This window comes from Nelumbo nucifera, chromosome 5, assembly GCF_055504915.1.
Source record: "Nelumbo nucifera cultivar China Antique chromosome 5, China Antique-T2T, whole genome shotgun sequence".
Taxonomy (NCBI): Eukaryota; Viridiplantae; Streptophyta; class Magnoliopsida; order Proteales; family Nelumbonaceae; genus Nelumbo; species Nelumbo nucifera.
In genome coordinates this window covers 1,200,711-1,216,025 of record NC_142653.1, presented here as the reverse complement: position 1 = coordinate 1,216,025, position 15,315 = coordinate 1,200,711, and the positions used below count along the sequence as shown (strand labels likewise).

Below are 15,315 nucleotides of genomic sequence, written 5' to 3'. Positions count from 1 at the left end.
CCTATTCAAGAATAGATACCATTTTCATGTCAACGCTGGAGTATAATTTTTTTTTTCTCTCTGTGTAAAAGTATAAAAAGTTTGAAGCCAAATATTCGAAGGAAATAAAGTTTAACAGTAATCACCACTACCAATTTGTTTGTTACCACATCAACTCCTTCGCTGATCACAAAAGCTGATAAAAGAATCCAATGTATAGAACTTATAACGCCTGCATGACCATTCTTTTTCAAATATTTTATGCATGAATCATTAACTAAAACAAATAAAAAGTGTGATCCGTTGAATGAACTACTTAAAAATGTGCACTTGCTTCATAATAAAATCCAGATCTTCTCATAGAGAGCTTTTTACACCAACCACGTAGCACATTGCAGCCATGAATTAGGGGTTGGAAACATCACCCCATGATTGACAACGTAGTATAAGCACGGAAGATGTTCCCAATGAACGGTTACAATGTTCAGCACTGAACTAGAAATACCTTTTCATCCACTCCTGGTCCTGGTTACCTAATGGTGAGATCCCTTTGTAGGAGCTCACCTTCGAGCGTGTGTAAGCATAGATTGCAATCCTATTGGAGCTTGATAGGAAATTAACCAGCAGATCCTGATGTCACATGCTGTTTGGTGATGCATTCAAACACCCTTACCCCAAGTCCAGATCTACTCCACACAAACGCTGTGTATGTGGCATGTATATAGGTCACTACAGCCGCACAATCTCCCATCTTACTTAGGGATGCAAATGAGTCGGATACCCTGATTCAAATCTGATCCAACACTGTTAAGGAGAGATTCAGTCCATTTAATACAAAAATCTTTTCAGCTACTTCGATTTTATATATACATATTTTTTATAAAAAAAAATTAAGTAATATAATAAATTTTGCAAAAGTACAATATTAATAATACATTTATAAATAAATAACATATATATATATATGTGTGTGTGTGTGCATGTGTGGGTGTGTTATATTTAACTTATATATATCAGATCAGATCCTATTATCTGTTCGAAAAATCCGAACTAAGAAGATGTGAATTCAATAAAATAAGAGGATCTTAGATCGGATCATGATCCGATCCATTTGTACCCCTAATCTTACTCATAGCATGCACACACAATTTTGCTCAGTTCCACCTACCCCATCTTTGTGCCTCATAGAAGTCCCCTACATTCTTCAATCTATATGCATTTACCGTGAATTAAGTGTTGATGTTGGCAAGGTACCCAACTATGGAAGTCCATAGTGTGGGAACATGATTTAGAGCAAATGTGGATGAAGAGGGAGGGAAGGGTGAGGGCTGCAAGTCGGGTTGTTTAATTTGAAGAAATTCAATTGTATAATAGACGGGGTATAATTTAGGTCCATTGAAAATTTTTATAAAGATGTGGTATAAAAGCTTGCATGCATGGAGAGTGTAGTTTAATTAGAAATGCAAGTAATTATGTTATTTGAAGGAAATCACATCCATCAGTCCGGATCAGGTTGGCACATACTATGAGTTGGCTGAGTGGACCCCTTTTTGACTGGATAGAAAATTGGGAGATGATATCAAGGATCAAATATGTTTTGACTCACTCTCTTAGAGTACCCCCAAGACAGATCTGATATAGATGTGAATATGGATGAATTTTGGATACACATGGGTATGGTAGAGGAGATCAAAATTTTTGCTTGGTCAACGAGCGATTAACAGGGCAGGGATCACACTTTCTATTTAGCATGGCTGCTCCAACACGACCCCATGTAACATGGTTTTCAAAACCAAACCGGACCAGAAAAACCGGTAACTGGTCAGGCCCCAAGGTCTGATTATAAAAACCGGAAATCTCAAAAAAACGTTGAAAAAAGTCAGAAAACCGCTAAACCGTTTGACCCGAGCAGCGGTTTGCGGGTTCTCTTTTTTATTCTCACTGTTATAAATAAAATAAAATAAAAAAGTAAAATTACTTTAATATCCCCATCCCAAATCAATTAATCGAATGTAGGGTTAGAACTTCATTTTCGTTCTAACCCTTCGTTCTTCCCTCCTCTCAGCCCCCACACCCAACCGACCACCTGCGGCGGCCAGCACCTCCGACGTTCGACGGTGACACGCCGACCAATGGCGATTAACGGTGACCGGCGACCAGCAATGACGAGTTTGCAGTGGCGGCTAGCGTTTTTTGCAATTTGCAGCACTTCCAGGCTTTGCGGCAGGCAGGTTTGCAGCGGCGGCCAGCACCTCTGGCGTTTGACAGCGACAGACACCAACCAACTACGATTAACGGCGACCAGCGTCGACGAGTTTGCAGTGGCGGACAGCGTTTTTTGCAATTTGCAGCACTTCCAAGCTTTGCAGCAGGCAAGTTTGCAGCGGCTGCCAACTTGCAACGGCGGACAGTTCTAAAGATTTGGAGATTGATTGTGAGTGTTTTTGACACCTAGGAACAGTTCTAAAGAGATTCTCAGAATTTTGAAGTTTTTGCTTGGTTGAAGCTTAGAGAGCAGCATTTGGCATAGTGCTTAGGTACAAATTAATGTAATTTTTTTATCAATTAGGTAAAATTAATGTATATTGAAGTCTTTTACAGATCAATCTTGGTTGCATATCAATCTAACATTCTAAAGTGAATGCTCCTATTTCTCCCCTTTTATTTTGGTGCCAAGGGAATCTATCCCTGTGAATCTTGATTTTAGGTCAAGGATTTTTGCATTCTAGGATTTAACATTCTAGACTTTTTTTCTGTATTTTTTGCAAATTTCTGTTTTATTTTTCTGTTTTTCTGTATTTTTTGTGTGTTTTTTCTGTATTTTATTTTTATATTTTCTATGTATTTTGTACTGTATTGTTTTTTATTTAGATAGTTATATTTTCTGTATTTTATTTAATTTTATGCTATTTTTATTATTTATAAATATTTTTATTTTTAATTTATTTATGACATCACAGGCAGAACCGTTCGACCCGGACGGTTGAACCGCTTAAACAGAAACTGGTCCCCTGACCGGTTCTGTTTCAGGTTCGTTTTTAAAACCATACCTTGTAATGAGTGCGTAAGAGCATTGTTCAGTGTTCACCAATCACCATGTGGCTGATCCCTTGCAAAAAAGAGAGACAGGGAGAGAACCTCTTACATGATGAATGAATGGTAATTTCTTACATATTTAATTGTATATTAGATATACAAAGAATTTTGTTAATATACATACAAATAAACAAGTCAGTCTTCTCAAGGGAAAAAAAAAAAAAACTTGACAAGTCAGGTTACAACATATGGCATTTGTCTGACCTCAATAAATAAACATGGTCCCACGGTTCCGTTTGCATCTTCTGCAACATTTAAAGAACTACACCACGCTACTTTTGAAGTACTTACTGAAGCATTCCTCCTCTCTGCAGTATCTGTGTACGACTTTGTATACTTCAATTAAGAGTTTAGGAAAACGAGCTGAGAAATAACCATCAAATCCTTCAGGAATCGGCCCGAGAATTTCCTAAGAAAAGTCATTGAAAATTAAAATTAACATGACATGAAACAAAGAAAAAGAACTCAGACTTTGTTATGAACAAACAAAGGTATATAGCCTTTAAACATTCAACTATTCAAGCAATAATATCACTGGCAAATGTTACATCAACATCCGTTTTAAAATAGATCAGATAAAGGCTAAAATGTAAAAGCTTGACACATGATTCATCGTACGTTACGATTAAAGATGGTTTTCCATGGATTCTGTTTTTGCACAGGTTGCACAGCTTGAATCTGTGAATGTTAAAATCATTTGATATTTAAAAAAAAAATTATGCTTATATGGCCTAACCATTCTAAAACAGTTCAACCAATCAAATAGTGGAGGCAAGGCCAATCTTAAAATATGTAAATTGTAGGTTTAGCAAAGAGCTTCTATTTATGCTTGTGTTCTAATGTGAGTATGAATGAACAAACACTAAAAATCAATACAATTTGAAGTGAACACTTGTCATTTCCTATAAGGACAATAAAACATGAAGATGTCCATATTAATACCTGGATTTCTTTTGGAAGTTCCCTGTAATGATTCAACTTGTTTCGTATGACCCGCAATAAATCACGAATACTATCAAACTTATAACGCCTATAATGCCCAATGTTTCTGATGAATGCTGCTTCCATCTTGTCATCCCATTTCCCATTTAAAGCCACTGGAGCAATACTTTCTAACGCTTTTAAAAGATCAGATTCATTTGCCCTATCTTCTAATTCCACCCTGTCACTAGTATCTCGAAGAAAGAAAAGCCGCATCTCAGAATCCCAAAAGACAGGATGGTGCAACACTTCTAGTGCCTTTGGCCTGAGAAATTCACAAACATTTAAAAGGAAAAGGAAGAAGAAGCTCATTAGTGAAATTAAAGAAGCAAAAATGGATCATCACATTGGATACTGATATCAACCAAAAGAAGGCCATTACCCATGTTGGTCAAAGTTATTTGGGGTCTTGGGAGGGATGAACTGAATGGATACAGACCTAACATTTGGCATTTTTTCGCACAGAGTGTGTGCTCTCAGACTCAAACCTGAGTTCTCACACTCCTCAGTCCAAGATTTTACTATTAGACCAATCAATAGCCCCTTCTTACCACTCCACAGTTCTTATCACTTAATAATTCTAACTATTGAATGGCATGAACACTTGTCATATTCTTACAAAGAAATTACTCTTACCTCAGCTCAGGCTCAAAGTCGAGTAAATGAGAGAAAAGATCCATAGCTTCTGGTATATGCTCTACAGGGAAAAGGTCTACCCTATTCTTCACAATATTGATGTCACGTTCAAGATGGTCACCAAATGGGTGTCTTCCTCCACTGACACAATAAAAGAGGACACAACCTAAACTAAATAAATCTACTGCACGAGTTTGGCGTCTATGAAGAAGTTGTTCAGGTGCCTGCCATCCCGAACTACCACAGCCTACAAAGAAATCGATGATAATATGATGAAACAGAAGTGGTTGTTGATACTTGTATCCAGAACAAATTATCAAAAAAAAAAGTACCAATCATGCAGAGCCTTTTGTTAGGTGCCTCACACCCACATATTTATCAAAAAAAAAAAAGTGCCTCACTCACATCTCAAAAGTTATCAAACATTCATGTGAAGCCAAAAGCCCCAATAGAAGAAGAAAACATGCATGAAAATAGCCCAACACTCAAGCCCAAACTTTAACCTATACAAGCAGAACAAGAAATTTCCCAAACATCAACCTGTTGAGACCAGAACACTGTACGCACTTACTCCAACACCCTCCCCATTAGACCTGTTCATGGGCCAGGCTGGGCCGGGCTTTCACTCTTCATTAACAGATTTTTTGAAGGCCCGAGCCCGAGCCTGGCCCTCGTAAAAAGCCCAAAGTCCAGGCCTGGGCCCGAGCCCGAAGTCAAGCTCAACTGGGCATATTGACACAGAGATGATAGAGAGATGCTTGGGACTGGGGCATCTTTGTAAATGTGTAAGAATTTATGCTAATGCCATTGGAAACGAGAATCAAGATCAAAGCTGCAGATACTTATCTGGCTTTAGAATTTAGAAAGTGTTTACTTTGACCTTTTCTTGGTGCTATCATCGAAGGCGCGTTAAGGTTGCTGAATACAGAATTGAGTTTGATCGCTTGCTGTACTTCATGATCATCTCGTTGAGTTTGACTGGCTTATATTTGACTATTTATTTGCACTTACTTAGGCGCGCGGTGGTGTAGAGTATTCAAGTCCTTTTTATATTATATAAATTAGCCAAGCCAGGCTTTTTTGACAAATCCCAAGCCCGGCCCAAAATACAATTGATCTTGGTGTTTTGGGCCCGAGGTCAGGCCCGCAGGCCTAACTACATGTCCAAGCCTGACCGGGGTGCGGGCAGGCTGGGCCGTTGGGCTACCCGGCCCATGAACAGGTCTACCCCCCATCCACTCGCCAAAAAAGAAAAGAAAAAAGTGGGAGAAAAAACAGTTAGAATTAAACCAAATTAAAGAAAGCACCATCTGATCCAATGCACTAGACAATCAAATTCTGACAAAGTGGTTCTCAATTGTTCATCAAATGAGGAGCCACAAATCCCAAAACCACATGTTTACCACATACCATGATATTGAAATGTATATGTATAAAGGCAACAATAAGCCTAGCCACAGGTACTTACCAGTAACTTGATGACCCAAGGAAGACATGTTGGTAGGAAGGCGTTTGCTGATCCCCATATCAGAAAGTTTTGCATATAAAAATCTCTCCTTGATTATCAACACATTTTGAGGTTTTAAGTCCCTATGGATTATCCCCAATTCATGCAGATGTGCTAGCCCAGATACAATATCCCTTACATAAATGGAAAAATGCAAAAATTAGATATATGCATAAACAATCCCTACTCATGCACATGCATATGAATTAATGCTAGTTTCCTTTACAAATAGAGGCAAAACATAAGGATACAACAACTATATATTTGCTTAGAATTTTTTTTTCTTTTTAATTATTTTCAACCAGAAACCTTACAGAATTCAAATTGGTAATAGTTCGATGCACACTGATGATACATCTAATGGATCTAGGCATTGTCAAAACAAACACAGACTATTAGGCTATGTTTGGTTTGAAGGAAAAGGTAGGGAAAGACAGGGAAACCAATACAAGGGTTGAAAAGGTTTCCCTTTCTTTCCCTACATTTTCCTTCAAACCAAACATAGCCTTATGGAATTCTAAGGTAAAAAATCATTGGCATTCTGTGCATGAAAAGTGGATGAGTATATATACATGTATAAATTCTCTACTTGACCCAATTAGTAAACTATTTTTACCGTGTGGAGGGATGATATGACCAATCCAACCAGTCAGGTGAATTGAATACTTTTGGATTAGCCATATGTTCAGTCCCCCAATCCACATCAACCTATATGGCACCGTCTTCTGAATTTTCTCATGACCAGTATTAGCCATCCACTATTTTAAACTTTCAATTTATTAATTCAAAAACCAACAAGAAGGGTTAGATGTTTGGAAAGGGATTTCAAGCTGAAATTTCTCACATGACAAGAGGATAAGATGGATGTATGTGTAGCAGAAAAGAAAGTTGAACCAACCTCATAAGCTTTAACAACTGGGATGAAGGATAACCATTCCCCTTCCACAATTCAACATCATTCTTAAGTCCATTCAGAGAATGCAACTGAATATGATACTGATTCCCAGGATCTGCAGCCTTGTCTTTGATCAATAATTGATTGGGAGAAAAATCTGAGTACATCTGAATTAAATCACTTAAGCTACAAGTGCATCGCTCTAGTGCAAGATATACAAAATTATCATCAGATTCATATCTGTAAAGTCGAACTATGTTTGGATGTGAATCAGATTCAGTAAGATTCTGAATCTCTTTAAAAGCCACATCATGATGAGACAGTAGAAGGCGTTTAATAGCAACAGGACGGCCATAACAGACTCCCTCAAAGACAACAGTACCATTGCTTCCCTTGGCAATTTCTACATTGGACACTAACAATTTGCCAATCCTACGTCCACTGCGACCACTATCAACAGGTTCCATAAGATTCAATAATGGATTCTCATTTCTCCCTGAGTGTAAATGCCCATCAATTTCTTGATCTTCACTCTCAGATGACATATGTCTATTACTTTTCATAATATTTGCAGTGTTCTTATTGTGTCCAGATTTCCGAGCTTTCTTCCTCTTGGGAACTACAATCTGCCCTTCAAACTCATTTGACTGCTTTCCCAATTTACTTTCATTAGTAACTGCTAGAGTATGGCGGTACAAGAAAAAGAGCAAGCCTATGCCCACAACACATAATACAAGACCAATTGTAGCTTTATCAGTATAGTGAATGCTTCTCAAACTTTCAAAAGTTAGTGAAGAGATCGTTTCTTGATTTCTAACTTTCTGTGCCTCAGATACCTTGTCAAACATATGCTGTAAAGGATTATGACTTGCAGCCGGCAAAGGAAGTGTCCTGTCTGGGGGATGGGATGGTAGAGAAAGTACTTTGGATTGGAAAGAAACACCCAACAGCTGAGACAGGGAAAGCAATAAAGAAAGCATTTCACCTTCAGGCAGAGTGTGAATTCTGTGTTCATAATGAGTTCTCGATGGTGTGCTAAGTTCCACAGCATTCAATTTATCAGTGTAATCAGCATCAGTGAGTAGAGATGCCATTGCTCTGTCTTTATGATCAACCTCAAATAGTTCAAGATTGGGGACAATATTAACTTTTACTTGACCAGCCTCAATAATGGAAGAGGCTATAAGCCACAAAGCTTCATTTGACTTTATAGCATGAGACATAAATTCATATCCGGTCCTGGTGATAAGAAGCACTTCAGCTGCATCAATATCTTTCTTGGATAAAGGATGCTGCTCATCATCAACAGGTACCCCTAACATTGGAGAACCAACTTTATCAAGTATTTGCCCAGTCTTGACATCAAGAACATAGACAATAGTTGTCTTTGACCCGACTAATACTGCTCCATTCTCTAGAAATTGCGGTGTAACTTTTAGAATTTCTTCCAATCTCTGGAGCAAAAATGAAATAACAAAGTAAACAGTAATGCAGCTTTACAAAGAAAGGATAAATAGAATCAAGTAAAAATAGGGCTAGAAAGCAACTTCTTCCTGCACCATGGACTCGCCTAAGATACCTCTTAGGCGGTTAGGCCTAAAAGAAGTCCACCATCGTTACACTCAGACCTTGGTAATCTAAACATATCTATTTCTGATCAAATAAAAGTAATTTGTTGTGTTAGCCCAACGCATACCTGTTTACTGAATGACCTGTGCACATAGAATTCCCAGTCATCCTTAACATCAGAAGAGATGTCTTTACCCATGCCATAGGTAAAAAGTCTCTGTCCTAAATCGATTGACCAGAGGACTTTTCTGGACTTGATGTCAACTAAATGAATCATACCATCCATGGTGGCAAAAAGTTCTTTAGCATCCTCTCTGATTTGACAAAACAAATTGGGGGGGGGGGAGAACATCAAGTTAATTGATATGCAATTTTGAGAAATTATCATTAAATTTATGCAGATCAATGGACCAAATACATAAATTCACCCATACATCAGTAGGAAGCAGGAACCAGAAATAACTTCCAGGCCCTATCATGCGAAGAAGTTCTAGAAAATAAGATGGAAGACAATTGTAGAAAACAAAGAAAAAAGAAGGTAGCTAACAAGGGTAACATAGGAAAAAGAAACTTCCTCTTTTCTTTTCTTTTCTTTTTTCTTTTTTTGTGAGAATATATTGTTAAGCATTTGTATCAATTTAACACCGAAAAGCTCTACAAAACTGCACCAATGCCCAAAGAACATGGTATATACAGTTACAAGCATGTATGATAACTCTGACCTGGAATGCAAGCTATCAGATAATACAGCCGAATTGATTTGTGTATAAAAAAATAAATGTGTACTACTTCATATCCAAAGGAAAATGAGTTCATAATAAGTTTATCACTGTAAAGTGTAGGAATTTCAATAGCAATGTTTCAGGCAAACACATATCATAACAACATAGAATAACTCTAGATTTGGATCTCCTCTTCTATTATCTGTAAAAATAAATAAATAAATAAACAACAACCAAAGTTTTAGAGAACAAAACTTACGATGGAGGAAGAGACAACAGAGTTCTACCCTCTGGAGAGTCGGAGCTCTGGAAAGGCTCGAGATTGAGATTCCCATTTAAGACGAGATTCGAAATGAGGGGATCTGTCGTTTCAGAAATGGTGATATTACCTTTAAGATTCGAGACGGGAGGCCCTGAGGGTTTCGAAATTGAGGAATCGCCAATTGAAGCGGAGAATCCGGTGATGATCAAGAGAAACCATAGAAGAAATAATAAATATGGTTTCATCTGGGTGTTCGATCGATGTGTGGAATTTTTGCAAGGAAACGAGTAATCGAGGGGTTTTAAGGTTTTCAACTGTTGGACTTGAAGGAGATAGAGATAGTCTAATGTGACTTAAATGTGGATAATAGGTATGGTATGGGATCTGAAAGTGGACGATCCGGAAGTTGCTACTGGAATATGACCTGGACCTTACTCGTGTGACCTTACTCGTGTAGCGAGTTGGACGAAGTTGCAAGACAAAGGATCAGAGAATTCGGGGTGGTTAAATTGGCGAGGTCGCTTTGATGATTAAGTCAGTACTGGGTTGTGCGAGCTAAAAGTTTGTATGTTAATAAGCTAGTGAGCAAATAATCACGTGTACCCTGTGTCATTGGGGTTAGTGCCTTTATATAGGCATTGTTTGGCGTAGGCTTCACGCACCGCATCCGAGATTTCTGGGAGGTCGTGCCTTATCAGTCCGAAATCCTCGAAGGTAATCGCTATGCACGTTGACCATCCTTCGAAACATTCGGTACGTGGCCAACTTTCGAGAAACCTGAGAGTGTCAGGGTATACATGCCAAATTTGTCAGCTAGCACATCTCGCAGGTCAAAGCCTGGTCCTCAATTAGGTCGGCAAGCCCTCGAGAGAGGTCGCGCCTCGCATCGAGGTCACTTCGGCCGGGGATGAGGTGCTATAGGTCGGCCCTAAACAAGGTGTTGCAAGCTTACCTAAGTTGTGGTCGAGGTCGCTAGGTCGGCGATAAAGGCAGGTTGCCAAGTCGGGGTGAAGACGAACTACGATCTGGGACTCTAAATCATCGCTTAGGTGGCATCTGGGTGTCGTCCAACTATTTCGGGATGCCATGTGTCATGAGGTTATTGGAAGGCCAAATCCGCCCTCATCAATTGCCCCTCACTCTCGAGCTGAGAGCAGCTCGACAAAGGGAGTAGATTGTTCATTTTGGCCCGGAATGACTGTTTTGATGAGCTCGTAGTCATTGGTGTTAATCCAATTTGCTTCTTAGGTCGGAAGAGTCCAAGTGCTTGCAACCTTACGCAGGACCCCACAGTCTTGATCGGGGCACAAGAGCAAATTCATCCACTCGAGGAGAGGTGGAATAGGTACCCCAAGGACATCTACCTTATTAGGGATGCGACCGTCAAGGGGTTCTGCAATCCAACTAAGTACCTCAAGAGCAAAACTCATTATGCCGTCCTCAAGAAGGGGTTCTGTGTCACTGCTTTATCAGGTCGCTCCACCTAGGTACACTTTGACGCAATGTCCCACGAGCTGGTTCTCAAAAGAGTAGTCAACGAGTTTGATGTGGAGACTGAAACCGAGGTGGAGGCCTACTGTGAAGAGATCGGCCAAGTTTGCGTCTGTCATAGTGCTGAAAGCGAAGTAGTCTTTCCTTTGTTTTTCTTTCTTGTGCTGAATTAGTCTTCATTCCTTTGCTTCTTTTTCTCTCTTTCTTTTTCTGCACATTGATGAGGCTGAGGCGGAATGGTGTGTACCCGACCTGTCTGCACACCGATGGGGCTAAACGCGAACTGCTTTTTTATTCCGCCTATGCCGAAGAGGCAAATAGATCTTATCCATGGTTAGCACCGAGGTCACTATTTGTTCGGCGCCGTGGCCCTTGGGCTCTAGGAGCGACTCATAGTCAACTCCCCATAATATTATTTAGCCGATGTGCGGCCTGACCTCTCCGCCTAAGCGAGTGGTCATTCTGTAGTAACTTCTCATATGGCTGCTTCTACGTCATCCCGTGGTATTATCTTCCTTGGTGAGTGATTTCGTGACCACAAAGCAATTCGGGGCCACGGTTGCACTACATCAGCCTCGTAGTGATGCCGGTCATCCACTCCTACAAGAAGCCACTGGGAGTTCGACCTGTGGAGGCAGCACTACTGACTTTAGGTCGCCAGCTCGCACGGGAGCCTTGGAAGGCTCAACCTGCAAGGGCGTCCATGCAATCCGTTGGCCGCCAGCTCCCGCGGGAGCCACAAAGAGCTTGACTTGTAGAGGCGACCTCGCGAAATGGGGCTGATGAGGCCTCATCCTGGCTGATTACTATTGAGGATGAGTTGAGCTCGTTTTGTTGTTGTCTACATTGGGCTTCTCCCATGCTCAGATCTAAAAATTCATGCTTCATCTCATAGAACTGCCATGCTTCAATTCCGGCCGAAAATCGCGGATGGCTCTACCGCGGGGAGAGGGGCGTTCACATGTGGTAGCGGTGTATTTATCTGAGGCACTGGGAATGTTGGGTTCGGCCTAAAGTTGTCTAATTGTCACATGGGAGTTCTCAAGGTTCATCACAGATGTTCTTGCCCCCCAATAATTGATATTCGTTATGGATGTTGGTGTTGCTCAAAAATGCTTTTTAGTTCATAAAAAAATGGAAATTAGAGAGTGAGAACTTAAATTTTTAAAAGGCGAAATCTTAGCTTTTTGGAAGATGAGGACAAATTTTTAGAAGGTGAGAACTTAGCTTCTTGTAGCATTTCCCACAGATGGCGTCAATTGATAGTGCACAATTTGTAAGCTCCTAGCTGGAAGATGACATGGACCTTAGTCATGTAGCGAGTTGGACCAAGCTGCAAGACAGAGGATCAGAGAACCTGGGGTGGTTAACTCGGCGAAGTTGCTCTGATGCTTAAGTCAGTACTGGGTTGTGCGAGCTAAAAGTTTGTATGCTAGTAAGCTAGTGAGCAAATAATCACGCGTACCCTGTGTCATTGGGGTTGGTGCCTTTATATAGGCATTGTTTGGCATAGGCTTCACGCATCGCATCCGAGATTTTTGGGAGGTGCTTTACCGGTCTGAAATCCTCGGAGGTAACCATTATGCACATTGACCATCCTCTGGAACATTCAGTACGTGGGCCAACTTCCGAGAAACCTGGGAGTGTCGGGGTATGCATGCCGAATTTGTCGGCAAGCACATCTTGCAAGTCACCACCTGTTCCTCAGTTAGGTCATTAAGCCCTTAAGAGAGGTCGCACCTCGTGTCAAGGTCACTTCGGTCGGTAATGAGGTGCTATGGGTCGGCCCTGGACAAGGTGCTGCAAGCCGACCTAAGTTGTTGTCGAGGTCGTCAGGTCGGGGCAAAGATGAAGTATGATCTATGACTCTAAATCATTGCTTAGATGGCGTTTGAGTGTCATCTAGCTGTTTCAAGATGCCATGTTTCATGAGGTTATTGGAGGGCCAAATCCGCCCTCATCGTGATCCGTTGTCAACTACATAGTAGATATGACATAGTTGCTACGAGGATGCCAATTCCATGTGGGTAAGGCAAGTTAGAATCAATTTGGCTTTCCTTCATCGTTTCCACTCTCCACTTTCCATCAGCATTGATTTTGTTTCGTTTTGACACCAGAAAGGTATGATACCTGAAGAGGTTTAACCAATCAAAATCTCCCGTAAATTTTGATAAATGCCAAGGTTATCAGTTTTTAATTCCGCTGATGCAACTATGCTAAGTGGTTTGTCAAATGTAAATTATTATAGAACAAATTTTGTGAAAGATAAAATTTTTAATTAAAAAATTATTGGAAAAAATATCTATTTAAAATAAATAAAAATTTATAAATAATAATATATTTAATTTAATAAAATAAAACAATAAATAATTACAACCATCAAGCAATAGAGTGAAAGAGGAAGAGATGATTTTTGTCATTGTATTTTTGTTTAATATAGTAGAATAATTGTAAATAGTTAAATAATAAATAATTTAATTTAATAAATAAAATAAATTTAGTAAAATAAATTAAATAAATAGACAATCAAGTGAGAGAATAAATAAGTAATAATAAATAATTTAGTAGATTATTAAATTATTAATTAATTAAATAATTTAGTAAAAAAAGTAAATAAATAAATAGAACTTTATGTATTATCTACACAAGATTGGTAAAGGCTATCTTAAATTAATTAATTAATTAATTTAGCATTGTTAATGGATCGGACTGAACTATTGGGCTATCAAGCCCATGAACAGGCTTAGCCCCGGTTTGTGGCCTGGCCTAGCCTAAGACTTGGCCTGGAGACCAGCTCGGCCTGTGGCACAACACGGGCTAAAATAAAATTTTAAGATCTTTTTTAATTTATGCTAAAATTTTCATTATTTTTTCAAAATTTTTAAAAAACATGGCTTAGCCCGATTCATGGCCTAGCCTGGCCTAAGACTTGGCCCGCGGCATGACATGGGCCCGCGTAGGCTCAGGTCGTATATTATATACAATAATTATATAATATATAATTTTATTTTCAATTTTATTATATTATTTCATTTTATTATTGCATATATAAACAATTGTATACATCAAAATTTATATAAAATAAAAGTTTAAGATCTTTTTTTATCTATTTTTTTAATTTATGTTAACTTTTTCATTATTTTTTTCAAAATTTTTAAAAAACATGGATTAACCCAGTTCATGGTTGGCCTATCCTAAGACTTGGCTCGCAGCACGACACAGGCTATGCAGGCTCGTGCCAAGGGTTGTGTCGGGCCAACCCCCTAATGTATCCCAGGAGAGGTAAGCACAGACTGGCTTAGCACAACCCACATGACATGTCCTGTTTGTAAATAAAATGAGAGATAAAGACAATCTTTAACAAATATAAAAAAAAAAAAGATAAAAATTTAGTGGCATCTGTAAGCACCATGGCAAGGTGGAGGTTAGTCAGTCTCCGAAAGTCTGGAAATGGTGGCAGGAAAAGAGAGGATGTGGGGAAGAGATGAGAGAAGGGAGAATCCCCTTCTCAAAAACCCTAGGTCAGAGTTATGATTCTGTTGTCTCCCCACTAGGGAAGGATTGCTCTCCCCCTTTTATAGAGAAGAAGTTAAATAAGAAGTTCTTTCCTGTTAGGAAAGGGAATGTTTTCTATTAGGAAATGAGATATTTCCTTTATTTTGACTATTAAGGGATCATTATTAGAGAATCCTATCCCTTTTGGATTCTCCCCATATGTGACCTTGTTATACTGACATGGCGTGGGTGATGTCATCGTTTCGCATACGTATCCGCATGTGTAATTAAAAGATGCACATGTATCCAACATTTATTCCCGATCTACCGTGATTTCGCAGTTCTCATAATGGTGTTGGGTTCGTCGCAACTCTGCGTGTGTTCGGGGTTCATCGTAAATCCCCACGTCCCGGGTTCATCACAAACCTACATATATTTTAGCTTTATCACAAATTCGCACTAGCTGAAGTTCATCGCAACTTGTCCTAGGTATGAGTTCATCACAATTACAAATCTACGATGAACTTATCACAGACGTGCGATGGGTTACGGGTTCATCACAGGCATCTATGTAGCATTGGTTTGACACCCTCTATACTTTGATGGTCTTAGTGACCAACATGTACCTACAACATCATTATAAATAATTAGCAATGACACCATTGTAAATAATTATATATTT

At 39.3% G+C, this 15,315-nt stretch overlaps 1 protein-coding gene across 5 annotated transcripts; it reads right to left on the bottom strand.

The window, feature by feature from the left end:
* Window positions 1-915: 915 nt before the first annotated feature.
* On the bottom strand, window positions 916-9,994 carry IRE1A (Endoribonuclease/protein kinase IRE1-like protein). 5 transcript variants are annotated; one of them, XR_736266.3, is made up of 9 exons: window positions 9,645-9,994; window positions 8,791-8,977; window positions 7,098-8,548; window positions 6,161-6,333; window positions 4,693-4,939; window positions 4,018-4,321; window positions 3,280-3,484; window positions 3,030-3,088; window positions 916-2,392 (listed from the first exon to the last, which is right to left on the bottom strand). XR_736266.3 is itself a non-coding variant. In XM_010267937.3 (7 exons), exons 1-7 carry the CDS (start codon window positions 9,890-9,892, stop codon window positions 3,338-3,340), a joined length of 2,757 nt encoding a protein of 918 aa, XP_010266239.1. In that variant the 5' UTR covers window positions 9,893-9,994; the 3' UTR covers window positions 3,124-3,337. The 5 variants fall into 5 exon arrangements, 1 of the variants encoding a protein (XP_010266239.1); XR_016076653.1 differs by having other exon boundaries at window positions 3,030-3,081; XR_736265.3 differs by lacking the exon at window positions 916-2,392 and having other exon boundaries at window positions 2,869-3,088.
* Window positions 9,995-15,315: the final 5,321 nt, after the last annotated feature.